General features: G+C 52.3%; 1 protein-coding gene across 2 annotated transcripts in view; it reads left to right on the plus strand.

Moving 5' to 3' along the window:
* The first annotated feature begins 705 nt into the window (after nucleotides 1–705).
* SGK3 (serum/glucocorticoid regulated kinase family member 3) overlaps nucleotides 706–26,951 on the plus strand; it is a 40,705-nt gene continuing 14,459 nt past the window's right edge. Inside the window, exons 1-4 of one of the 2 annotated variants that reach the window (XM_068162505.1) lie at nucleotides 706–1,065; nucleotides 21,047–21,246; nucleotides 25,224–25,307; nucleotides 26,439–26,511. In XM_068162505.1, the coding sequence (XP_068018606.1) occupies nucleotides 21,169–21,246; nucleotides 25,224–25,307; nucleotides 26,439–26,511 (235 nt within the window). In that variant the 5' untranslated portion in view covers nucleotides 706–1,065; nucleotides 21,047–21,168. Of the gene's footprint in view, nucleotides 1,066–14,155; nucleotides 14,250–21,046; nucleotides 21,247–25,223; nucleotides 25,308–26,438; nucleotides 26,512–26,951 lie in introns of those variants that run through there. The other variant, XM_068162506.1, reaches the window with a different exon arrangement.

Genomic DNA, 26,951 nt, shown 5'->3' on the forward strand with positions numbered 1-26,951 from the left:
CTGCAAATCACCCAGTCCAAGCCCCTGCTAAAGCAGGGCACCCACAGCAGCTTGCCCAGGAGCACAAGGGCTGGGGGGGCTTGCAAGCTCTCTAGAGGAGACCCCACAGCCTCTCTGGGCAGCCTGCCCCAGGGCTCCAGCACCCTCACACCAAGAAGCAGGACCATGCAGTAGGACCATGTCCTCCTCAAGCCACCTGGTTTGTAGCAAACTGCATGGAAAGCAGGAAAAATGGATTCTGCCAGACTGAAGAAAGATTTGGAGTGGTTTTCATACATGAATAAAAAAGAAGAGACTTGCAGTGAAAGGGTTATTTAGCCTGAAGAAGAAGAGCCTGGGGGGAGACCTCATGGCCCTCTACAGCTCCCTGAAAGGAGGCTGGAGCCAGCTGGGGGTTGGTCTCTTCTGCCAAGGAGCAAGTGACAGGGCAGGGGGAAACGGCCTCCGGCTGCTCCAGGGCAGGTTTATGTTGGACATGAGGAACAGTTTCTTCCCACACAGGCCTGGCCCAGGCTGCCCAGGGCAGTGCTGGAGTCTCCAGCCCCGCAAGGGCTTCCGAGCCGTGCCGGAGCTGGCGGGCCGGGATTCTCCAGCGGTGTAAGAGCAGCCGGTATCCCGGCCCCGAGCGGCACCTCCGGGCTCGGCAGCAGCGGGAGCAGCCCGGGGCGGAGCGGGGCGGGGCCGAGTCCCCGCCTGACCCCGCGGCGGCCGGCCCGGGAAGGCGCTGCCGGAGGGGCTGCGGCACCGGTACCGACGATAGCACCAACAGCGGCACCGGCACCGACGATAGCACCAACAGCGGCACCGGCACCGCTGCCGACACCGGCGCTGCCATCGACACCGAGGCAGCTACCGACACCGGTAGCGATACCGACACGGACGCTAACAGCGGCCCCGGTCCCGGCCCCGCCTGTGCCGGCAGCGCGGGGGAGCCTGTCAGCCCGGGGCGGCGGCAGGAGCGCGGCTGACGCGGCGGGGCAGAGGAGGAAGAGCTCAGCGGAGAGCACGCACGGACGGACGGACGGACGGACGGACAGGCGCTGGGCCGCCCCGGGAGGCAAGCAGGTACGCGGGGTCCCGCGGATGGCCGCTTGCAGCAGGCCCGGCCGGGGGGCACTGGGGGCACGGCCCGGGGCACGGCGCCGCTTTGCCTCCCTTTTGTTGCAGCCCGAAAATGGCTTTTTTCCTCGGTGGGTTCAAGGGGGGCGTTCAGTGAGACCCCCCCAGCCTTCTGCGGGAGGTGCATGGCTCCAGGGTCCGAGTTAGGGACTGGGAATGAAGCGCTCCCAGAGAAAGGAACAAACATGGAGCAACTTCTGCTTTTGTTGTTGTTGTTGCTCTGCCTTCCCCCCCGCCCCCAGCTGCTCCAGTTTTAGCCAATTCCCTTTGCAAAGTCATTCTGGGTGTCACATTCTCCTCTCGTCTGCTCCTCACCCCCACCCCTCCCCAGCAGCGGACCTGCTCCTGCCCGGGTGGTGTTTTGCTCTTGCCCTAGCCTTTTGGTGCCTCGCTCGGTGTCTCTGTGGTTTTACAGACGATGCTTTATTTCGGCTGGCTGTGGGAGGGTTTGGTTTATGGGTTGTGACTGTGGACACCACCAAACTCATTTCAGCTCACCACCCAGTCCCACATGCTGGGAAGGTGACATTTAATAGGTAAGGGCTTGGTGTTTACGTTGATCAGACGGAAGAGCCCTTTCCAGAGAGCCTGTTCTCTGTGCCCCGGTAGGACGGGGACACGCTGGCTTGCTTTGCTTTGTGCCCCGCAGAGGAGAAATTAACACTGTCCAGGTCAGCACCGTCTCTTTCTGGCGGTCTCTGTGCCAGAGAGACAAGGACCAGAGTTGCCTCTTACCCCTTAACACCTTCAGTATCAGAGAGGGATGGAGTCAGGGAGAAGAGGAGAGTGGTGTTTTCTCCTCCTGTGCAACAGGAGCTGCAGAGTGTGGGTGCTTCCTGCACGGATCTCCTGCAGGAAGGTAAAATCCTGACACAGTCCTGGAGGATTTGCATCAGGGGGAGAACTGGTGGAGCCTGAAAGAGCTCCCACAGCATTCGCCTGCATGACTGGACATGCTGTTCCAGAGTACTGGGTCCAGGTCTGGGCTCCCCGGTTCAAGAGAGACAGGGAACTGCTGGGGGGAGTCTACAAAGATGCTGAGGAGCCTGAAGCATCTCTGAGAGGGGGAAAGGCTGAGAGCCCTGGGGATGCTGACCCTGGAGAAGAGCAGCCCCTGAGGGGATCTGAGCAATGCTCAGCAAGTCATAAAAGGTAGGGTGCAAGAGGATGGGGCCAGGCTCTTGTCAGTGACAGGACAAGGGGCAGAGGGCACAAACTGGAGCCCGGGAGGTTCCATCTGAATGGGAGGAGAAACCTCTTCGGTGTGAGGCTGCTGGAGCCCTGGAGCAGGCTGCCCAGAGAGGTGGTGGAGTCTCCTGCAGAGAGCTTCCAACCCCCCCTGCCATTGTGCTCCTGGGCACGCTGCTGTGGGTGGCCGTGCAGCTGCAGGAGGGTTGGACTGGTTGATCTCCAGAGGTCCCTTCCAGCCCCCCAACCATGCTGGGATTCTGTGACTATTTGCAGGATCTCTTTGGCTCAGTTCCTTCATGAGTGGTGGTCAGCACTCCCTGGCTTCCCCTTGCTGAGACTTCAGAGCTCCTGCAGAGCTGGTTTTGTGTCGGAGTTCTGCCTGGCTCTTCCCCTTCTCTTTCGGGAGGTGTGAGGAGCAGGACGTTAGAGAGCAGAGCGTTAGCTGGCAGCAAGCATCAGTTTGTGATCCCTGTAGTAAGTGCCACAGCCTCTTTGTTAGGCGCTCGGAGCATTTCTGTTGAACACTCCAAAGGGATGCTGGCAGCCCTGGTGCTTCGCTGCTGTCATGCTAATCTAATAAATTCCGTGTCTTTTGTTATCTTCAAAGAGGATTAGGCATCTCCTGAGGGGAAGGAGAGTTAGGTGGATGGCTGCGTGCAGGGGCTGCATCCAGAGTGCCGCGGGACTTAGGGCTCATTGGCTGTGTTGTTCTGAGGGATCTTCGTCTGGCAATCGGCAGCTGGTGGGAGTTGCTGCTTTTTCCTTGTGCTCTCTGCATTTTCCTTCTCTGAGGACAGGTTTCTCTCTGAGGAGCCTGACAAACCTGGATGTTCCAGCCTCATCCAGCAGAGATCTGCGGAGAACCTTGGGGGGCCGTGAGCTGGGCAGCTCCCAGCCCACTCTGCCTGTGAAACAACGTGGGGAGCCAGTCGTTCAGGTTTTTAGATGTGGGCACTTTAAAATTACTACTGTCTTACTTTTCCAACTTGTCTAAAGTCAATCCAGAAGTAGGAGGATAATTTGCCTGTGTTTAAAATAGGGATTGCTGGAGTTTCATGTGCAGAATCACTTCAGCCTAGCTCGCTGGAGCAGCTGCAAGCCTCCAGAGCTGCCCTGACCCAGCAACAAGAGATTTCAATAGAGTATGCTGAGAGCCAGCAAGAAGTGTACGGGATGAAACCTCACAGGTACTGGCAAACAGACAAACAAAAAGATGCAAAGCAGCTCCTGCCTCCCCTGGGGCCTAGGGTTCAGGCTGGAAATCAGCTGCCATTTTATCATGCTAATTGCAGGTTGGTGTTATTCACCCCCGGTGCAAGGGGGTTTGTCACAGCTTGTTTTCCATCCCATCCCCAAAGGATAAGCTTCTAATGAGCTGTGATCCTTCAGCCACATCCACACATGAGCTCAGTCCTGGGTTCCCTGCCTGGATCCTGGATCCTTTTCCAGATGGTTTCAGTTTTATGATGTGCATGCAAGTCCCAGGGCATTTCTGTCCCACAGCTGTAACCCATTTCAGACACAAATGCCCTGCTTCTCTGGGCCTAAACTGAGATCGGGTTCCACACATTTGGAGTTGTAAATGATTCTTTATTTTGGGCTAATTGGTCCTGTAGGAAAATGTTGTCTTTGGGGAGTGGGCACTTCCCCAAAGGACAGTCAGGAGTGGCTGGCTGGGGCCTTTGCTTTTGGGCATTCTTATGTCACCAAAGACTTACACTGCTGTAAATTACTTTTGGTTGTAGAGCCAGGAAGTGGCATAGGTACTCTGTGCAGTCACATAGCCTGAGCTGCAGTAGAGCAATATGTTGTTTTTATTTGAAGCTAGCACTTGGAGTGTTTGCACTGCAGGATTCATTTTGCTCTCGTTTAAGTAGTATCCATATGCCAGAATAACCTGCAAGGCAAACACTTGCCTTTCCAGTGCAGAACTGAAGGGCTTCAGCACCCTGTGAGAAGGTTTGCCCATCGTGTCCCTGCCTGCATTGCTAATTCTCAAACAGAATTGACCCCCCCAAGTCTTCCAAACCACCTCAGAGAGTGTCTGCCTGACGCTGGAAGTGTCAAACCTGGCGGATCTCCCTCTTCAAGCAGAAAGTTCTTAAGCTCCTTAGCCAGAGCTGCTATAGTTGAGCATCAAAGCCCTGAGGAGATCAGGAAAGTAGGACACCTGGCAGGCAGGCTGGCAGCACCCCTGCTGCTGGGCCTGCTGCTGGCCCAAGCAGCTCTATGGGGCCAGAACAGGAGCCAGAGCTCACCCCTCCCTCAGGGCTGCTGCTGCTGGGACTCATCCCAATTGTCTTCCAACAGCTGAAACCTGCCACCCTGGTGCCTGTGCCCAAGGGCTCCAAGCCTGCAACACCCCCCCCCCACACACACCTCTGCAGCTGCTGTGTAGGCTGAAGTGAGTGAGTGCTTGACCTGGGCCATCTCCTGGAGAATGCATCAGGTTGGCTGAGACTGAGGTGAGGGAGCACCAGAACCTGACCCTGCTGCAGCAGTTTGGGTGTTCCCCTGGGATGAGGGAGCTGGGATCTAGTGCTTGGCTGCTGCTGAGGAGGCTGTTCCTAGAGGTAAGGATTTCCATGACATCCTCCATGTTCAAGAGAGGAGCAACACTTGACTCCTTGCTCTGGGAGAAGACTGGGCCCAGGAGAAGAATGAGCTCTGGGAGCTGGAGTGGGTGCTGCTGGCTGTTTGTAGGCTTGGTTTAGGAGCTTGAGCTCTAAAGTTGGAGTGGGGAGAGTGTCCAGTCCTTGCTACCAGAAAGCCCCCATTCCCAGTGCAGAATCTGTACCCTGGACCACCTCTCTCATGGTGTATCTGTGTGAGAGCTGCCAGCCTGGCAGGTTTGCACCCCACAGGCCTTCAGGTGTTGTAAGTGATCCATGGCACAGATTCGGGTGGCCATGGCCTGACCTGTGGCTCCATTCCCTCACCCAGCTCCGTGTTGAGAGTCTTCCTCCCTAGCCTTCAGCCAGGGAAGAGGTAGGGCTGTACCTTCATGTGATGGTGCAAGCACCCTCTGAGGAGGGGAATTCCTCTTTCCCTCATATCTGGGATGCTTTGCTTTGCCACTCCAGTGTTTCTTCGTTGTAGGGCAGGAAAGCACCTGGTGGGGGCAGGGGGCTGTGTGGATAAGCAAGGTTGGTGTCTGCCTGGATTGCAGAGCTCCTTTGTTCAGAGAGCTGTCACCTCTTGTTTCCTGGCAGTCCTGTTTCACACTCTGAGGGTGACTGGCAAGCTGCTGGTGCTGAGAGCCTTGCCAAATGCTGTTGCCAAACGCTGCCAGTGCTGCAGTTGTGCAACTTTAGAGACCGTTAGGTTTCCCTGGAGCAAACCGAAGGGTTAGCAGCTTCTGAGCCTTTGCCTCCACAGAGAACAAAGAGCAACACCTTTCCACCTGCTTCCCAGGCACCAGCACGCTGCTTTACTGCTGCTGCCTCCTCCAGTTCTTGCAGTCAGTGTTCCTTCAGTGGCATTTCTCCATCCCTGGTTCAGTGGTGTGGAACAGCTGAGAAAACAGAAGTGCTTTAAATCTTTTCCTTGTATTCTCAGTTGCAAAACATTCTGGAGCAGACATCAGACCAAGGCTCTGATGCTAGACTCAGTGTTGCTTGTGTAGCAGGTGCCTCAGAAGGGATCAGCAGTGCCCCAGGGAGTGACAGCTCACCTCTGAGTGTTTGTTGAGCAGCTCTGCAACTGAAGTCACTCCCAGGTGTTTGCTTGTCACTGTAAAGCAGGATGCAGCATCTGATACCCAAAGGCATGCAAAGCCTGCTGAGTTCTGAGCTCCCCTAGCTTGCTCTTTGCTGTTTAACCTAGGCACTGGTTAGAAACACAGGTCTGATTTTACAGCAACTGTCTTGGCAGCTCCTTCAGGGCTTTGCATTGTTCATCTTTGCCCAAACTGGTATTAAGTGAGAAACTGTAAGTGTCTGGGGGACTTGTAAGGCTTCTTCTCCTGTGATGCTGTCCCTGCAATGCAATGCTGTGTGCATGTCTGGACTCAGCTAGGAGGATGTGCTGAGGGGGTGAGTGCTGCTCAGGGCTAAACCTTTTCAATCATGCAGTTATTGCAGTTAGAAAGAACGTTGGGAGGTGTCAAGTGTGGCCTCCTGCTCCAAGCAGGGTTGCCCTAGGTTCAGACAAGGTTGCTCAGGGCTTTGTCTAGCTGAGGATTGGAAACACAGTGCCCAGACTCCCTGGGCAACCTATCCCAGTGATTATCCTCACAGTGATTCCCCTTCTGGTGCCATGAAACACAGCACAGAGTCTGGCTGCCTTGGGAACCTTCTCAAAGATACTGGCAGGCTGCTGTAGGTCCCTCTGAAGCCTCCTCTTCACAGGTGACTTCAGTTACCTCTGACTCACCTCCTAGGACACATACTGCAGCCTTAGACCATCTGTGCCCTGTGCAGCTCCTGCTGAAGTGCAGGAGTGCCAGACACATGCAGTGAAATGCCAGGGGACTCAGTCTGCAGGGCTCTGGCAGAACTACTGGATTTAGATCTTGATAGTTTAGGGTTAGGCTTTGGTTTTGGCAACTCAGTGTTAGGTATGTGTGACCTGGTATCACTGTCAAGCCCTGAAGTATGTGGCATCCTAAGTTTAGTAACTAAGTAGGGACTGAGCACTCAGAAAATGAATGCTTTGAGTTAAACACTGTGGAATTCCCAGTTCATGGTGTGTGTTTTGTTCATGATGGGAAGAGCCTGGAAGAGGGATAGGAGGTAATTAAATGGAAAAGAACCAACAACTTTTGTTGTGCTTTTGGATGAGCTCTAACCCCCATACCTTGCAGAGTGGCTGTTGAGCAGATGCATTCAAGCTATGAGTCTGGAATGCTACCAACAGCTACAGAATGGAGAAAATGTAGAGCAGTGCAGAACTGAAAGCTGCCTGGCAGAGGGACCCAGACTGTCAAACGCCTGGAGACAAAGGCATCAAAGACCTGGGAGATTTCTGCTGCCTTGCTGCAGGGGTGAAGGTGCAGTTGGATTATACTGAGAAAAAGGGGAGGAAAAAGGCTGTGTTTTCAAAACAGGTAAGCCAAAGGAGCTTGCAGCATTAAAGACATGCAGCAGTGTTCTATGGGAAGCAAGGCTTGAACCAGGAGGGGGTTCTGTAGAGGCACAGTAGCTGCTGACAGCTTAGAATCCAATTTGCCTCCTGATTCCTTTCCCCTCCTGTTTCATTTCAGTAATGAATCTAATGGTGTTCATCTAATCTGCCGGTGCTCACAGCAAATGTCTTGTCCATAACCACATTATGTGGTTGGTTGCTCTGGCAGGGGGTGCTGGGCTCTCAGGCTGGCATGGAAACAGCCCAGCAGCATGTTCATATTTAACCATCTGCATTTCACCCTCCCAGTCAGCCCTTGCTAAAAGAATGTCTGGCATCTCTGGGGTGGTTGGGGCCATCAACTCTTCCTGGCCATCACAGAATGGTTTAGGTTGGAAAAGCCCTTTCAGCTCATCCAATCCAACCATTCTCTAACTCCATGAAGGCTGGGGCTAACCCATGGTGCTCAGACCACATCTCTGCCTCTTTTCAACACCTCCAGGGATGGGAATCCAACCACCTCCCTGGGCAGCCTGTGGCAGTCTTTGAGGACCCTTCCACTGAAGCAGTTTCTTCTAGCAGGTGAAGGAGCTGCATTCTTCTGTTCTCAGAGCCCTGGCTGAAGACACACAGGCTTTCTCTGTCAGGGGACCCCAAAACTCTCCCTTGGTGGTGTCCCTTGAACATCATGAGGTATTTACAGTAGCTCTGATGTGAGCAAGCATGGCCAGCATGCTCTGCATGTGCAGCTGCCCTGCTGTCAGGTGTTTGTACCAGAGGCAAACGGTGCTGTTGCCAGTGAGGTTTAGCATCCTCTGTGTGTGCACACATCTATGGAACTCCACAGGCATATGCTGCTAGCTGGGTTCAACCTCAGTGTGCTTCAGTATGCTGCTAGCTGGGTTCAACCTCAGTGTGCTTCAGTATGCTGCTAGCTGGGTTCAACCTCACTGTGCTTCAGGATTTTTGGAGGTTGGCTGCCTCTCTGGTGCTCTTTTCATGTTAACTAGTAGGTTCTGTGACAGATGAATAGGATTCTTTACAGAATTATCTAAAACTAGGCGCTGATTTACTGGAAAACAAAGGGTTTCTTCAGAGCTAAGTTTAAGCTGGCAGTGCCATGAATCCTAGAATTATTCTACATTTCAAAGAGAGAACAGTGATGCACTTGTGCTTGGGCTTTGAGCAGCACAGAGCTGCTGACCAGAGGCTCCCAGACCACCAAGCAAACCTTTCTAGGTTCACTGGCTCAAGTTTCCGAGGCTGCCCATGCAAAGCAAAGCTAAAGCCAGTCCCCCTGGTCAGTTTGTTTGGAAGCTGGTGAGTTGCTCTATGGTGTGTGATCAAAAAGCCAGGCAAGAGCTGAGGGCTCCCTAGCAATCTGCACACAGACTCGTGCTGTGTTTCGGCCCGGGGTGCGTGGGGTGCAGTGCCCAGCAGCTGAACAATCCCTCACTTGTTTATGAAAGTCCTTGGGAAGAAGGGGTGAGAAAGAAGAAAATATTTACAGTAGTTTTCTACCCAATTAAAATCAGAAGGCAGACTGAAAAGGCAAGAGTTCTACTGTCCAAAGCAATGGAAGGAAAGCGGGGCTGCTTGGATGTTAATTTACACAGCGAGGCAGTGTAAATTTAACCCAAAAGCCTGGCTTAACCTCACCAGCTCAGGCAAACTTCAACTTTCTGATGCATTTGGGGTTGGGTGGTGAAGCCCATTTGGTGTGCCTTGACAGAGAAATTCATCAGCTGCCTTAAAATGTTCAATGTGTGAAGTGCTTCACCAGAAGGTGTAAATAGTGCCTGTCTTGCAAACACAGCTCTGCAGCAGGAGCTGCCTGGGATCCTCAGCTGAGATGGTCTCCTGTTTGATGCCCTCAGCCATTTCCCCCTCTGTTTATCTGGGAATAAACCCAGGACTCTGAGAGCCCAGCTAAAGGAGAGCTGTGCTGGCTGTGACTTCCCTCCTACCTGTCTGTCAGGGCTGTCAGAGGAAGTTAGCAATGTGATTTCACTGATCTCTTTTGGCTGCTAGAGGAGAATATCTTCCCAGTGCTGCCAATAAGATGTTCTGGATTGCTTTCCCCTGGGATTTGGAGTTACACTGCCTCACTGGCTCTCTGACATTGGGGCTTGTTGCTTTTTTGGGGGCAGTTTGGTTTTTTCCCATGTGCACACACTTCCACTCACCTTCTCTCTGTGATAGGATGAGAAGGGATGGATTGAAGCTTGAGGAGGAGAAATTGAGACTGGAGATTAGGAAGAGATTCTTGACAGTGAGGGTGGGGAGACACTGGCATGGGTTGTCCAGGGAGGCTGTGGAATCCTCCTCCCTGGAGGTGTTCAAGGCCAGGTTGGATGAGGCCTTGAGCAACCTGGGCTGGTGAGAGGTGTCCCTGCCCATGGCAGGGGGGTTGGAGCTGAATGGTCTTTGAGGTCCTTTCCAACCCAATCCATGCTATGGATCTATGAATCTTAGCTGTCCTTGCTATTATTGAAGCTAATCACAGCTTGCATTTCACTCTCCTGGTGAAGACTGATGTCCTAAAGGTGATAGCCTTCTGGATGTTCTCTCTCATCAATTTTTCTCTCTGACTAGGGCAGCAAGGTTTTTCTTGTGTCAAAAGCTCTTTTTGTCCTCAGCACTTCCACATCTCTGAGAATGAGGCATTGATCTCCAGAGCCAGGAACAAGCAGTTCTCATCTTTGTGCTGTTGAAGACTCCTCTGAATCAACCTGATGGGTGAGGGATGGAAACACCTGTAATTACCCGACCTAATTGACAGAGCTGTGTGGTGAGGGCCCCTTGGCTGGACATTTGGCTCCCTGGGGCAGATGATGGTGCCAGCAGCGTGGCTGTGCCCTGCGGCCCTGCTGCACCAACCACTGCCTGCGGGTGGGAGCCAACTGGTGGCAAACAAGGCAAAGACATCAGCAGCGTAGGCCTGGGAGAGCTGCAGTGATGTGAAGGTGAAGGCTGAAGGGTTGTTTGTGAAGGGGGGAGTTTGCAGGGCTGCTACCACAACAGTTTTTAGCTAAATGAAAAGTACATTGGAATCGGAAGCAATTTGGTGTAGAACTGCTGGTGACTCATGCCAGAGCTGAGGGGAAGCAGAGCGAGTGTGGAGCTGGGAGGTTTTTGAGCGCTCACAGGGGATCTGCTTCAGAATGGAGTTTCCAGCAGTTAGTCCCAGAGTGGAAGGCAGTAACCCTTCCCCAGCACTGGTCCTACTGACATCTTTGGGCATGGTGTGTATTGCAGTCTGGGTTTCCTCACCACCACTGCAGCTGCACCCGAGCAGAGGTTGGCTGTTGGCAGTTCCCTGAACGTTGTACAGCTCCCACATTTTGCTGCCTGTGCAGTGGCAACCTGAGCAGCCAGGGCTTCACTCCATGAGAGCTGCAACATCTGGAGCCCTCACATCTTTACAGAATTCTTTTATCTTCTTTCTAGAATCTTCTTTTACCTTCCTTCTAGTCAGGGACTGGCAGAGGCTGCCCAGGGAGGTGGTGGAGTCCCCATCCCTGGAGCTGTTCAAGAAAGCTGTGGCCATGGCACTTGGGGACAGGGTTTGATGGCCATGGTGGGGTTGGGTTGATGGTTGGACTCCATGATCTTAAAGGGCTTTTCCAAATAATTCTGTGATTCCTTGAATGCTTTTCCCCTTTGCTTAATTCAGAGGTTTATAGAAACACCCAATGAGTCAGGCTGACACAAGAGTGCCACCTAACCCATTCCAAAACCCTGGCATTTTGCTCTTCTGTGTTCCTGCAACTGTGCTCTCTACAACAATCAGTTTGTGCAGCACTGCTGGAGAAATCTGTCCTTGGAATAATGATCTCAAGCCTCACAGAGGGAAAGCAGAGGAGCTTGCACTTGTGTAGAACCCTGCCCCTGGGGAGGAAAAACGTGGAGTGCTGACATTCCTCAGGAGCCAAGCACTGCAAAGCAGTGGAAGCAAGATTCTGTGTGTGTCACTTGCCCAGGAAACACAAATGGGGAATGCAAGGGAGTTCCTGGGGACAAAAATGTCAGAGTGAATGCTGACCTTTACCTCCACTCCAAAGGCAGGTTGAGTTCCCTGCGTTCCTGTGTGTGCTGCCCAGTGAGCCACCAGCTGTCCACATCAACGTGAGAGTCCTGGCCTTTAGAGGCTCCTCAAGCAAGCCTGGACATTAGGATTTATTTACATTTTAGGAGCTTGACAGCCTTGTGCAGAGTCTGATGCACTGGGCAGACGAATATGCTGTGGAATTCATTCAGGCAGATCACAGTTTAAGGGGGTGTGTCATGCTGCTGCTCTCTAATTACTTAAGAGCAAGTACAGCTCCACAGCAGTGAGAGGAACAGAGTAAACTGAACTGGTTGACAGCCCAGTTTTAACTGTCAGGAAGGCCAAATAGCTGCCCTTCAGTCAAAGGCTTAAGGCTGAGACTGCCTGGCCGGGTAGACAAAGTTAAATCATCTCTTCTAGACCAGGGTCATCTCCTCTGCTTTCCCAGACTGAGGCCCCTTTACTTACTGTAAATCAGCCCAGTGGCTCCATGCAGCTGACCTGCTGACAAGTGAATGATTAACTGAAACCTGCCAGCCAGGCAGGTGAACACTGCTAAACAACTGCAGAGTCAAATAACTGCAACACAGATTACCTGATGAAATTATTTGCCAGTAAATGACTCTGAGTGAAGTTCAAAAGCGTTCTGCTCTGGGGTTCCCAAGGAGTGCTAACAAAGTGTCTTTCACACCTCCTGTAAGGTCAGACTTGATGTGGCTCTGGGCAGCCTGGTTGAGTTGATGTCCCTGCTGACTGCAGGGGGCTGACAAGATGACCTTTGAGGGCCCCTTCCAGCCTGATGGAATCTGTGAATCTGTAAGGCAAAGACCTTGCAGCGATCTGAAGAAGCAGGAGGAGGCTGTTGCTGGGTGCAGGGTCTCTGGATCTGGCAGTGCCTGCCCAGAAGTAGAAACTCCAGCACCAGGAAAGGGCAGGTTAGGGTGGGAAAATTCCTCAGCTCTTCCTGTGTGGACTCTGCTGCAATGGAAGCTTGTGGTGCAGCTGACTGGGAGCTGGTGTGTGCACAGTTCCAGCAGGCCAAGCCAAACACTGACGTCTGTTAAACCATGCCAGGCTGCTGCTGGGGTTGGGCTGTGGCGAGTGCCTGGCTGGCTGGTGGTGTCTGACACAGAGCAGCGTGATGGAGGAACTGCAGCAGTGCCCAGGAACAGGATCTCCCCAGCCACTCTGTGCCAGGTACTTGCTAATGCCTGTGCCTGCTGCAGGCTGGCATTGTCATGTCTCGTCAGGCCCGAGCATGTGTCCTGTGAAGACATGCTGCTCCTTCATCAATAGAACCATCTCCTGGGGAAAAGCTGGGGGGCCTGGGGGCACTTGGGGTGGGCTATGCTGTGCTCCCACTTGCTCAGTCTTTCAACAGCAGTTGAAGTCCAGAGAATCATTTTGGGTATATGGAGGAAGCTAAACTGGCAGAGCCTTTGACCCGTGGTTGGACCAGATGATCCTTGGGGTCTCTCCCAACCTGGAATCCTGTGGTGCTGTGTGATTCTGCTACCTCATGCTGAGTGTTGTGATTGCATTGGATACTCTTTGCCTCTTGGTCTTTGTCTGAACCATGAAAATCCAGGTGTAGAGACCACAACAGATCCTCAACAGACAGAGTTTTAGCTGAACAAGGGTGGTCTATTCTGTTAAACTGAGAGCTGCAGCCTCCTGGCTGCCCTGGGCATTTAGGTCTAGCTAAGGAAACACAGCAGAAGTGGTGATCCCTGTCCTAGCAGGTTGGTTTGTGTGTGTTTGGGCTATTTTTTTCCCTGGAGTGTGTATTTCTATGTCTGCTCTATGACCTCAACCTACTAAAGGAAAAATAAGTTTGTTTGAAGAGGTCTAGGTGGATTTTAAGTGAGGTATTGAAACTTACCCTCTAATTTCAGAGGGTGCAGAAATAGCTCCCTAAACGCTCCTGGGTGTCATTTAGCCTGCCTGGTTTTAACATGTTACTCCTGCATGTAAGGAAGAAGGGGAGAGAGCTCCCAGTGCAGCAGCTGGCTTGGCTCAGTGATTGCCTTGCCAGGGGACTGCGGGCACCCCTAAACGCACCGAGGAGGTCAATTTAAGAGTTAATTTTATTGGTATTATTTTTACCAGAGCGGCAGCTGCTGCTTTTGAGGCGTTTCTGTGAGGAGCTGCCCCGCAGAAGCGGGAGAATCCCGCGGGGGTGTAAGCAGGGTCGGGGATCATAGGATCACAGGATGGTAAGGGTTGGAGGGGACCTCCGAAGATCATCCAGTGCAAGCCCCCTGCCAGAGCAGGACCATAGCATCCCGCACAGGAACACATCCAGATGGGGTTAAGCGGGGACTTAGCAAAAACCGCTTAACTTTATAGAGACTAAAAGGATGGGGAGGGCGGCACCGGCCCGGGTCGGCTCAGGCCGCGCTCTGCGCTCCGCGGAGGGCTGCGCTGCGGTGCGGGCAGCCCGAGCCGAGCCCCGCGGGGGCGGAGGAGCGCGGGAGGGAAGGGAAGGGAAGGGAAGGGAGCGCGGGAGGGCGTTGTCCCCTCCGTGGGCGGGCCGGGCCGGGCCGGGGCGGTTCGCTCGCCGGCGGGCACGGCCCCAGGCTGCCTCTCCCTCGCAGGAGGTTAGTGTGGGGTTAACGTGGCTCCCGCCGTAGCCGCGGGTGCGTGGGCGGGCGGAGGGAGCGTGCGCGGCCGTTACCGCCCGGCGCTGCCGCGGGGAGGTGCGGAGGCTTTTCCCGCCCTGCCTGGGCGAGGCGGAGCCGCCGCTCGGGCCCCGTGTGCGGCGGGGTGCGGGCAGGAGCTGGCCGCGGGGATGTCACTTGCGAGCGGGAGCTGCCGGGGCAAGGTGAGCGGCGGGCGGGCGGAGCCGGCGGGCTCCGGTGCGGGGCGGTGGTGCCTCCTGCGCTCCCCAGGCTTCGGGGGCAAGGCTGGGCTCTGCAGATTCGGGGACCCTTGAGGAAGCGAATTTTGCGGAGGTTAATGGAAAGGTAGTTGAGAAGTACTGAGGCGTGAGCCGTTTTGACAGCTCCTCTTTTGTTAGCGTCGGTGTGAATTCTCCTGCCGAAGGGGCAGCTGCTCGCCGGCTGGAAGCTGCCTTCAGTCCCCTTCAAACTTGGGTCGCGTTCCGCTCCAGCACCGCAGTGCCGCTCCGGCGCTGCTGGGGTTCGTCCAGCTCTTAGGCGCTGGAGGTGCCTGTCGCTTGCTGCGGTGTTCTTCTGGCGAAGTGTTCTACAGCTCCTTCCAAATGTCCTTTAAGGCTCACGCAGAATGGATCTGAATTTGTAAAGGCTGCTTGTTATTCCTTCTTTGGTTCTTGTAATTATAGAATGGGTTGGGTTGGAAAGGACCTTCAAGATCATCCAGTTCCAACCCCCTGCCATGGGCAGGGACACCTCCCACCAGCCCAGGCTGCTCAAGGTCTCATCCAGCCTGGCCGTGAACACCTTCAGGGAGGGGGCAGCCACAGCCTCCCTGTGCAGCCTGCTCCAGTGTCTCCCCACCCTCACTGTCAAGAATTTCTTCCTAATCTCCAGTCTCAATCTCCCTTCTTCCAGCTCAAAGCTATTGCTCCTCCTCCTCCTATCACTACAAGCCCTCATAAAAAGTCCCTCCAATGTCAGTGTTGTTTCAGAGTGTCTAAATATCCTTAGATTTCAGTCTTCACCTGCACATCTCACCATCGGCTGTCACATGAACTAACGGCAAAAGAAGGAAGGTGTGGATGGAGGGATACTTTCCCCATGGCTTTAAGGTGCTTTAGGAAAGAATGTTACTAGCATTTGGAAAGCTGACTGTGAGTGTTGTCAAGGTATTCTCCATGCCTGGCATTTGTAACAGCTTAAAGCTAGAACAGGCACCTGTTTCTTGAAAGGTCTCTTGGGACACCTGTTTAGGTTAGGAATGCAGCTTGTTTAACTTGCACATGGCAGGGAGAGGGGCTGGTGATTTTGACAACCCTGGCCGTTGTTAAGCTGAAGAAGTATTCACTGTGGTTACATCATGAGGGTGAATTGTGGTAAAATGGCTTTCCAGCCTTAATTCCCACCTTTGGTTGTAAGCTACAGCCTCCCCACATCTGCGCTGGGTTCTGTTCTCCACATGAACAACTGTTCTCTGCAGCCTTATGAAATCAAAAGGGCTTCTGAAATACACCAGAGGTCAGGGTATGCTCTTACCTGCAGCAGTTACCTGGCCTTGGAGAGGGGACACAGCACAGCAGCCGTAGTTGTGCTGATGTGGCGTGGGGAATGCGGTGCTGCTGACCTGGGCACGCAGTTTGGGTATTGCTAAAAGCTCTTTCTCTTGCCTGCCATTTATAGTCCAGTATTTAAGTTGCTGCCTTTTCATTATCCAACAGCTTTGTGGCTGCAGGCAGCCGTGAGCACGGGCTTCACAAGTGTGCTTCCTGGACTGTGAGCCCGGATCCCCATTCATTATTGATGACTCTTTTAAAGCCAGTTATGTGTTGTATGGATTTTACCCTTTTGCCAGTTCTAGTCCATAAAATCCAGTCACTTTCTGCATTAGCAATATTGATTTTAAATAGAGCAGAATTCCCCTGTGTTCGTGGAGTGAAAGAGGAGACTTTTGCTGAAGGTAATGGCATAAAAAGAGCAGTGTCTGGGATTGAAATTTGGGGGGTTCTGCTTAATTCTCCTCAAGGGGGGCAAAAGGAGGCTGGGATCATTTGTGATGTGCTCACTGGAGTCTGCCTGCCCTCCCACGTAGGACTGACTGTGCTGCAGGAACTGTCTGTGGAGAACCTCTTCAACTAGCTCCCAGTGCTGCTGCTGCTGCAACTTTTTATCTGTGCTGTCCTTGGCCACCTACGTTTAACCCAAGCTGGTGTGTAGGAAGGCTGAGGAAGCAGGCCAAGGAATGTGCAGGTAGCCAGGGTAATGCACACTTGGGTTCTTTATCTGCTCTGCTCTTTGGCTAACTCGCCCTGACCAAGGCACATAGTGACTTTTCCAGATGCTACAGGCACAGGCTGAAGATGAAATTATCATGGACCCGGGTTCAGGATTAAGACAGCTACCTCTTCATGTCAGTAGTTGTTCTCCAGGCCCACTTCATTACTTGGGTTCTGCTTGCCACAGCAGAGAACCTGTGTTCTGTCACAGCATAAAGATGAATGCAGACAGATCCAGCCCAAGCCACGGATCCTGCTAAAAGGCAGAGTAATTCACAGGAGCTTATGCTGGGAGGTGGGGCAAGAAGGGCTGTTCTTGGGTGCAGCAGAATCGTGGGAAGGAAACGTCTGCCTGGCTTCTCCAAAGGGAATTTGACAGAGCCAAAAGCAGGAGTTGCTTGTGCCTTTCCCTTGGTTGAGTTCTTCTCTCTCTCTCGTTTCCCTTTTCTACAAGCAGAAAGAATCAGTGGGATTGGACTTTGCCCACAGTGCTGCAGAGTAGTGGTTTGCTTTCCTTAGTGGTGCTACTAGAAGTTTGAAACATGCAGGGTGGTGGGTGGGTGTGTAAACAGCGACCAGGCTTCTTCCTTTCTGCTGAAGGCTGAATGTTCTCTCAAATTGTCGGTGGAAGGGAGTGTGGAGATAAGGAGAGGATTACCCAGAGTATTTTGGTTAGTGCTCTCCTCTGTCTTCAGCAATCTACACGAGTGTTTAGTGTTCCTGCATTAAAAATCCTGTGTGTGGTGTTTGAGAGGATGGCCTCTGAGACCTGCTTTCTTCAGCCTCATTATTCAACAGCTTCTGCCCATCCCTCTCTCTTTACAGCTCAGTGGTCTGTGCTTGGCTTAGGACTCTTTCTGAAGCATGTGGTGGCTCCGGTCCCTGGCTCTCCTCATCCTGTAATTTCCATGGCACTGGATTCTCAACCTCTTGCCTCCCATTTCCCCTGTGTCAGCTGCTTGTCTGGTAACAAGAGAGTGGGACTTAGTGTTTCATCACGCAGTGGTTGAGAACAAGTTGGCTTGTGGGGCTTTCTCCGAGGTTGTGAAATGTCCAGTGATCCCTTGAGTCATTATCAGGGTATTTGTGGAGGGGACTGAGGAAGTGTTGAGAAGTGTGCCAAAGATGAGGCTTTCCCTGAAGGCAGAGGAAACAGCAAAGCAGCAGCCTGTCTTGCTTGCAGCTCCTGCACTTGCAGGCTCCTGCTGTAATGGGAATCACACTCAGGTGGGATATCAGCTGGTGCTTTTGCTGGGGACTCAGTTCTAGAGTAAACCTAAAGGGAAATGCCTGTTCTCTTCCAATGGACAAGTGTGGATGCTGCTGATCCTCCCAAGTGTGCTTGCAGGGGGACTGTCTTGTGGGCTTTTTGACTGTTCTTCTTTCTGCTCCCCAAAGCAGAGCTGGAGTGAGAATAAAGAAGTGGTTTGCACTGGTCTTAGAGGCATCTAAGGCAGTTTGGGTACAGCTAGAGAGGCAGCAGGGGAGTACAGAGCTTCCTGAAGTGGTTTTGAACATCGTTGACAGAGTCTGAGTTGTAAGCATGCAGACCAAGGGTCTGTGCTTATGGAGTGGTGTTCAGGCCATTTACAAAGACGGTGTGTTAGTACAGAATAAACCAATCTGATCCAGCTTCAGAACTCCTCTCATGCAGTTTGAGCCTAGCTGCTGCAGGAAGGAGCAAAAGGAGGTTGCCATGTCGCATTAGCTGCATCACCTTTACCTGTTGCATCTGGCTGTGAAGAGGCTGCACAAAACACTTCCCTGTGGGGCACTCAGAGAGCTCTTGCTCTCTTTTGCTCTGTGGTAGAGCTGTCCCTGTTCCCTTAGTGTCAGGGCTCTGTTATTGCCGTGCTCTCGCTTCACCAGAGGCAAGGGTCAGCCTGAAATTGGACATTGTTGTGGCTTCCTGCAGGAAACAGTGAAAACACTGCTTGCTTTCTGCCGGCCCCCGTGGCGAGCAGGGACAGCGTAGCTGCTGCTGGGCTTGAAGCCTTGCCAGGAGGACGTGTGACTGCTGTTCCCCAGCGCATCTGTGCCTTCCCCTGCTACAGGCTGAGATGCTGGAGCAAAAGTTCCAGCTGCTTCTGGACACACTGCTCCTGTTGTTAGCCTGTGTTGTCTGCCTTTCACTGGTGCCCAGGTATGATTTTGAAGGGGCATTTATTTTGCTGCCTGGTCTTCTAAAGCTCCTTCTCCTTTCTGCCTGTTAGTTGAGGCCTGCTGCTTGTTCTCAGTGGCAGGAAAAGCTGCAAGCAGAGGCTTCTGCACTGAAGGTGTCTGTTGAACTCAGTCCTGCCTGGCAGCCCTCGAGGCACTGCTGCCTGCCCTCCTGAAGCTGTGGAGGCAAACAGACTCTGCTGTTTGCTCTGTGTTGTCGCCGCGTGGAGTTGGCACAGCGTTAGAGGCTTTACCTGCTGCTACAGCGACAGCTGTGTTCCTGAACTGCAGCAGGGCGAAGATTAAGGCAAATCTAGCCCCATTTCTGCAGTCAGACCTACAGATAAGAAGCTCTCAAGAGCTGATATGCTCGTGGCAAATGGAAATTGAAAGAAAGCTCTGATCCTCTGGAGCTTAGTGGCAAACTGAAAACGCGTTTCTTCCGAGTCTGTCAGTTCAGCTTAGTGTTGGTGACCCAGGCACGACTCAGAGGAGATGCCTCAGGGAAGGAGAATAATCACAGCCAGTGATCTCCCAGCCCCACGAAAGAAATACCAACATTGCAGTTTCAGCTCCATGATGATTTATTCTTCTCCTCAGTAAAGGGAATAAAACTCTTCCTGAATTAATCTGGCTGACACTTCCTCCTTTTGTTTTCTGTAGATCTTTCAGCTTCAGGTCTGGAATAAGGCTCAGTCCTCCCAGTCATACTCTTCGGACTGCAGCTTTGAATCCTTAGTGCTCCTGGACTGGTATTTAAAGCAATCACACATGAAAGGGGTGAGAGAAGCAGAGCCCTTCTTGTGAGAATGAGTGCAGGCTGTTAGGAAGCTTTGTAACGCGTGTCAGCTTACAAGAGGAGAAAGACAGTGAGTGATATTAGGCAGGAACTCCTAATCTGCTGTAAAGCTCTGCTTGTTTTCTTCTGATGAGCAGGAAGACAGATAAGCACATGGACTTGTGCTCAGCTCCTGGCACCTGACCGAGGTGGCTAAAGATTGACATAAGTGCTCAGTAAAGTCTCAGCTGAGTGACACACTTGCTGCAAGGGGTGCCTGTTGGCTGTTCTAGTGGGCCTCCGAGCATGGAGAAGAGCACAGTTAACCTTTAGCTCTTCATTGGAGGGGGTGACAGTGGCTGAAGAGCAGGTTGGGACAGAACTGTGAAGAAAGGGATCTGTTAATCATAAAGCTTTTAGCAGTGGCTTGTCAAAGGGAAAGAGAAACCCATTTGAAGCTCCAGGTCTGTGTGCCTGGCTTGCATGAGCTGTGTTGTAATCAAATAAAGGTGGAGGGGGGAGGCTTAACCCTGCTCATCCCTGTGAATACCTCATCAGTGAAGGAGGGAACAATCACATGAAGGGAAATGCAGGCTAGCTAAGCAGAATTTCCTGGCTGTGTGGCAGTGTGGATGTTCACCTGGCTGTCCCTGCAGGGCTTTCACTCACTCACTTTTGTTTGGAGTCACCAGGTAGCTCTTTGGAAATCGAATTTTTAAATGGCTGTATGGAAGAACATGGAGTGTGAACCAGAGGGATGATCTGCTGAGTCTTGAGGACAAGAATAGCCAAGTGACTGGCTGAGGCTAGTTGAGTATCAAGGATGGATCTCTTCACTGGAATCCGGGGGCTTTGGCCTTTGTGCCAGCATCACTCCAGGTGTCTGTGTGACAGCAGGATTGTGCTGGTTGGGAGCTGATGGTGTGAAATGTTTTCTCCCTGCTTGGGGAAAGTCGAGAGGTAAATGTTGATCTGGGCACTCCTTTCTGCTCTGGCTGTTTTGAAGAGAGCTGAGGTCTCCCCTTGCTAAGGCTTTTGTTTCCCCGGTTGTAAGCTGCTCAGACAGTGCCCTGAGCCGAGCTGCCTTCGTGAGGGCTTTTCTCACCTCGCTGCCTTTGTGACGACTTCATCCTCCCTCTCGCCTTGTGGCCTTCTCAAGTTCCACAGGGAAGCTGCCTGCTCCTGAAGGGAGTGGAGAACCTTACCGTTGAGTTCTGCCAGCACCCCAGTGTGTCACGTCTGGGGAGGGGGAGCAGGGGGTGACTCTTCAGCCACGTGATGCTCCCCATGCCGCTTGCTACAACCCACAGGAAGCAAATGCTTTCCCCCTGATGTTGGCTCTCATCTCTGCTGTGCTGTTGAAGACACTCAGCGTGTTCTGACAAATCTGAATGCCCTCTGGCACTGACTCAGGCAGCTGAAACCCTTTGGGTTTGAAATGAGCTCTGTGAGTGTACCTGTTGGTGGCTGTTCTCAGATGTCTGACACCAGCCTCTCCTCTGTAATTACTGCTCCGTGCTCTTATCTTTGTTCCTTCAGAGTGCCGGGGGCCCAAGTCCGTTCCAGTGTGTCTGCACAAGGGGGTGACTTCTGGGGTGCACTTGGGGAATGAGAGCTCGGTGAAACAACAGAGGGCCACAGGCCTGGAGCAGTTTGCAGAGCCCTGAGCGTGCTGGCTGTGTGTGTGCACATTGAAGTGCATTTCCTGCCAGGGAGGCTGCTTGCCACACAGGTTTTAGCCCTCCGAGTTCAGTGTTCCCATAGCCAGTTGGCCTTCCCTGTTCACTTTCAGGTTCCATGATGGAATTCTCCTCTCCAGAGAAGCTCTGTGTGTTGGATCGGTACCGTTGAGGATAGCTTCTGACCGGCACCCTCGGGGCAGGGCCCTGCCGCGGCGCTGTCCGAACAGCCACAATGGACCTCAAAGAGAGCTGCCCGAGCGTCAGCATTCCCAGCTCCGATGAGCACCGAGAGAAGAAGAAAAGGTTCACTGTAAGTGTGGGAGAGGGAGAGTGCCTGCAGGGCTGCTGTCTGCTGGCACTGCTCACCTCGGGGCTCTTCTCAGCAGGGTTGTGGCAAGCTCTGTGCTGGCCATAGTCCAGAGTGAGAAGTTGTGAGTGCTTGACAGCGTTTGTCTGTGGTGCTTGCTGCACAAGGAGCTTGGCTCTACAAGCTCCTGATGTTTCTACCCCCGGGTAGCTGCATTTTCTCTTGGAAAATACAGAAGAGTCCAAATGCAAGGGTAACAGTTTGGTACCACATGACAGCAAGGGTTAGCAGCCTCTCTGGTAGCTTTCATGAGAACATCTCTCTTGTAGAGGAGTAACTGGTGGGGTTGGCTTTGCTGGGGTTTCTTTGCTGTGAGCTGGCCAGTTGTTGGCAGTTACCCTTCTCTGAGAGTTTGTGTTAGAGAAAAGTAGTTAATATTATTAAGACCAAACTGGTTTTGGACAGACCTTTTCTCTGCCTGCCTTCCTGTTTTTGGACTGTAAGGCCTAGGAGTATTTTCCTCTCCTGTTCCCATTCCCACCCCTCACCATTTCCCTCCCTCTTCCGTTTTCAGCCTCCTGGTTTGTCTCCCTGGAAGTGAGCTCTGGGCAAGCTCTTTGCAGTGCCTATGAGCCATAAAGCAGTGTGCCATGGATTTTGGTTGTGCTTGTGTGCATGCTGGGAGATAAAGACAGCAGCAGCACTTCCTTTACAAAGCTCAGACTGCTCTTGTGCAACTTCCTCTTCAGCTTGCTTTTTTTGCCTCCCTGAGTGAATTAGTCACTCTTCAGATGTGGAATGCAAACACCCTTGTGCTGGGTTGCTGTCTGCAGATCACAACAAAACAAACATTTACTTGGAGTTCTATTTCTGCCTTTCCTCCTCATCTCCCTTCCTTGCACAGTAATAGTGCTGCTTGGTTCTGCACTGTAGCAGGATGGGATTTGGAGAGGGAGTTTGCTGGTAGAGGGAAGAGGCAGGAAAGGAGAAACTTGCTGAAAGTCTGAACTTGAGCAAACCAGGTTTGTTTTACTGCCTCAGTGCTGGCAGCTCTGCTGTTCAGATGTGCCAGGGGGGGATGTTTGTGGTGCATACCAGCATTGTGGTTTCCAGGCCCCTTCACCTAAAGGGCTGTGTGACAACCATAGCAACTCACAGGCACTTTCCTCACAGAAGTGTGGAAGCAGGAGCAGGAAGCTTCAGGAACTGGGAGCTGAGAGGGGGGAAGAGGAAGCCAGCCCAGCTTGCACTGTATGGAGATAGCTACAGTTGTCTTGGTGGCTTCTGCTTCCTGCAGCAGGGAATAATTAGCAGCTTGACAGAGCTGCTTTTCACAGCCAAGCTTTTGAGTATTACCACATCTATTTTAGGGTTTGATAACAGAAGTGAGGGTCATGCTGAGCCTCCTGGAGGAGCTGCCTTTGTCTCTGCCTTCACTGGCTCCTCATGTAGCTGGGTTGTAATGGTTGGAGCCTGCCAGGGCTGCTGTTGGTGGGGAGTGAGGAAGGGTGCAGAGGGACACGGTTCCTAACACTGGTGGCAGGTGCAGCTGTCAGTGATGCTTTGGTGCCATTTCCATAAGGAGCAGCAGGAGCCCCAGGGTGAAAGGAAAGGTCAAAGTGAGAGAGGCTCAGAAAGGCCTCAGGTGGCTGTGTTGCATAGTCCTCACCTTGCTGTCACGTACAGCATCCTGACTCCTGCTTCTGAGACTATTCTAGAGGCTTACTGATCTGAGCCAAGTGAGTGCCAGCTCCAAGCCTGGGTGGCTCACTTCCTGCTGGCATGGAAACAAGATGAGTGTGTGCCACTTAGCTTCTGTAGCTCCTCTTTCTCCCCTCCCGCTCGCTCTGAGCGTTTTCACCGACACTTGTGTGTCTGTGCTGCCCTCACACTGGTACATAGCTCAAGCTTTTCAGTGGTGTCTTTGGCAGTGAGCTCTTCCTCAGCACTTTCAGAACCTTTGATGGAATATTGAATTACTTAACTGCATAGCAGTTTGGGGTTGGGCTTTTTTCCTTACAGTTTCACATTTTTGGGTGCTCTGGCAGGGAAGGGTTTTTGCTTCCACTTAATCCATGGTGAGCAGCCTCTGTATCCACTCTGCTTCCCTGCCCTGCCTCTTCCTGAGGATTCAGCATTCACTTTCCTCACAAAAAGAGCAAAACAGTTGCCAGTTTGGGGCCATATCTAGGCCATGCTGATTGCTATTCTGTCCTTGCTGCTTAGTGGGCCCTTCTCTTGCCTGTTTTGCCAAAGAGCTTTGTTTTGGACTTCTTGCTTTTATCCCTATGCTGTTTGATGTCTGAAGCTTAATTTTCTCTCCTGACCTGCTCTTGTCTCCCTTCACACCCCCACCACACACAGGCTTATTAAGAAATCTCTTTCAAGGGTTTTGATTCAATCTGGAAGCTCTGTCTCAGCCTTGTGATGTCTAATCCTCTTCCCCAGCCCCCTGGAAATTGTGGACTTGTTTTTTCCCTTTCTGTTGACAATAAATAGTTGCCTTACTCTCTCAGTGCTTGCTCTCTTGCACCTGGAACCAGCCTGCCTTTTCACTTGCCTCTCTCTTACTCACATGGAATGTTCAATCCAGGAGCATGAGCTACCGAAACAGAGATGAAGCATTTTCATGTCAGTGCTGCTTCTGTGCAGAGATCTATCCCATCCAGGAGCAGCCAGCCCCTCTCCTGTCTGGAGCTGGCAGCCTGGTTGATGGTGCTGATGGTGCTGGTTGTGTTTTCAGGAATGCTGCTGCTTTTCCTTCCTCTTCTGGGCATTAAGAGGAAGTTCTTCCAATAGGTTTATAAAGAAGTTGTGGAGGCTCCAAGCCAGGTTAGAAGAGACCTTGAGCAACCAGGTCTTGTAGAAGGTGTCCCTGCCCATGGCAGGAGGTTGGAACTAGGTGATCTTCAAGGTCCCTTCCAGCCCAAACCATTCTGTGATTCTGTGACAGTACTTCAGTCTCTGCAGCTGAAGCTTTTGTAGGTCCCAGTCTCAGGAGGCTCTAGAGAGTAGGTGAGTTTGATGCTAATGCTTGCTTTGCCCTGTGCTTGCTTCCAGCCTCCTCTGTCCCCCAGGGAAGGCTGGGAGCAGCTGATCTGAGCAGTTGTGTGGCAGGAATGCAGAATGGTGGCTGCCCAGCTCTGCTGAGGGAGTTAAAAAGAGAGGAAAGCTGCTGGTGCAGGACAGAAGGGAGGCTGGGACATTACTCCAGATTCCCCCAGCAGGAACTAGCAGCCTTCTACACTCAATTCCCCCCCCCCGAGGGAATGGCCAGTCTCCTTCTGGAAGCACAAGGAGGTGGAGAAGGGAGGTGGACTAGTTGCATAAGAGGCAGGAGAAGCCTGCTGGACACTCAGCTGTCAGGCAGATCTGTGAAGCCAGGGCTTGACAGTCTGTCTAGTTCCTGGAGTCCTCTGCTGCTGTGGGATTGGAATGGCCACAGCTGTGCAGCTGAGCTCCAGCTGTGGGTTGTGTAACCTGTGCTGCAGTTCAGCTGCAGCAGTGTTTTCTCCCCCTGAACACTCGTGTCACCTGCCAGCATCCTGACTGGAACACGTGCTCAGGATGTTGCCAGCTAATGAGTGCCCTGCAGGTGAGCTCTCTCCTCAGGGGTGAATGTTTCCCTCCCTTAGCATGAGTCTTTACTGTGGATTAGCAAGTTGTTAACAGACAGCATAGCCAGTTTTTATAGCCTCATGTCTGGTAGCCACATGCTCTTCTTGGGTATGAACTAATTCATGCAACTCCACTACAGGAGCTTTGGGCTTGATGTTTGCTTCCCTGATGCTTTGAGAAGGCTGTGAAACACCAGGCTCTGCTGGTTCCAGTCGTCTGTGGTGATGTCTGTGCCGCTGGGCTGGAAGAAGCATGTAGCTCCACAAGTACCTTTAACAGCCTGCTCTTACTGCCACCTCAGGCCCAAATCTGGGAGGTTTGTTGGTCTGCAGCTGGCCCTGACTGTGTCCTTGCTCCTACAGGTTTACAAAGTGCTGGTCTCGGTGGGCAGGAGCGAGTGGTTCGTCTTCAGGCGCTATGCAGAGTTTGATAAGCTCTACAACACGGTAAGCAAAGGGCAGCTGTGAAGTCAGGCCTCAGCAGCGCTTGTCTGCAGTGCTAGGGCTCAGTTAGTGCCCCCTTCAAGGGGCTGAGCTCACACTCAGTGCCCACAGGGGCTTGCTTGGAGGAAATGACAGGGTGGACTTTTTGGAAGTGGAGCTGTTTGAATGTCAGACTCCAAATCCACTTCTTTCTGCCCCTGCTGTTGCACTGAGGCACAGAGGATGCTGCTTTAATGATTGTCAGAGCATTTGGAACCTGTATTTGTTCCTGGTGGTGAAACTGCCTGCAAAGCTCTGCAGAGGGAGAAAGTTCTCTTAGTGGAAGTGTTTTACTCTGAAATACAAATCCTTGTTCCCTGGCACAAACTTTCTGGGCAGCCCTGGCAGTCCCTGCCTGCAGCTTTGTAGCCAGGTTTCATGGCAGTGTGGACTGCTGGGGTTTGTTGGCCTTTGCCCCTGTTTTGTGTCCTGTGACCATATTTTAGTTCATGTCTAGAGCCCCCAGTCTCTTGCTTCTTCTTGTCTTTTACTTCTTAACAGAAGAAATAATTCCTCAGTGATCCCCATAAGGAAATAGGACCAGCTGCCTGTCTGTGCCTCCATGGCCTTCTGCTGCCCCTGTGGGAAGCAGTCAGGCTTCTCTCCTTTCCACCCCAAACCATCCTAGGATTCATACAGCATAGTTCCCCAGAAAGCTTGGGCTGCCAACTGGAAGAGAAGCTGGTCACAAAGCACAAGCCTGAGAGGTGGAGAATTGGTGGAGAAAGGAAGTAAAGAGGAGAAGAAAGTCTGTGGAAACTTCTGGTGTGTTTTGGTTTGTTTAAGCTGGGCCAAGTGGAAAATCCCTCTGGCAATGCTGCAGAAAACAGCTGCAGTAGTCCATGGCCTGCTGAAGCGAGAGGCCCTTGGAAGTGAGAAGCCCTTGGAAGTGGGAAGGGTGTGACTGGTGCAGAGCAGCTGAGTGCAGGTTGGTTTGTTTGTTTGATTTCCCCAAGTGTCTGAGCAGAGTTACTAATCATCAGGTGTTCAGCTGTTTATCAGGAAGCAAACAAGGCAATTGTTTCTGGGTACTGTGACACAACCCACTGTGCAATTGCATTGCCACAAATCCAATTGTCTGTGTTTTGTTTGCAGCTAAAGAAGCAATTCCCCACCATGAACCTGAAGATTCCAGCTAAAAGAATATTTGGAGATAATTTTGATCCTGGTAAGCTATCATCTGGTTGCTCATCCTGTCAGTTCCTGTATCTGAAAATTGATCAATTTCCAGCCCACAAGAGGCTGTCTCAGATGAGTTTTACCCAGTCCTCAGAGTGACTAAAGCAGAGTGTAGTCATGCTCCAGCTGAGAGCAGGAGTTAGTGTAGCTGCCTTGCTGCTGTAGCTTCACCTCCTCCTGCACCTGCTTCAAGCATTTCCTCTTCTCCTTTGCTAAAGAAGAAATGGATCCAAAGGACAATTGGTTCAGTGTTGAACTCTTGGGATGTGGTGTTTGGGTTTCTTAGAGCTCCTTCAGACTAATTCTTGGCAGTTGCAGTTAATCATCTGGATCCTGCCTGCAACTCCTTGTTGTTTCTCATGAAAAGAATCAAATGCAACTCTCCAAGCTGTGGTGTCCTCTCCTGATGAAGAGGTGAATGATGGCCAG

Source organism: Melanerpes formicivorus, unplaced genomic scaffold (assembly GCF_026170545.1).
Source record: "Melanerpes formicivorus ecotype bairdi unplaced genomic scaffold, bMelFor1.0.p_v2 SCAF_65, whole genome shotgun sequence".
In the NCBI taxonomy this organism is placed as follows: domain Eukaryota; kingdom Metazoa; phylum Chordata; class Aves; order Piciformes; family Picidae; genus Melanerpes; species Melanerpes formicivorus.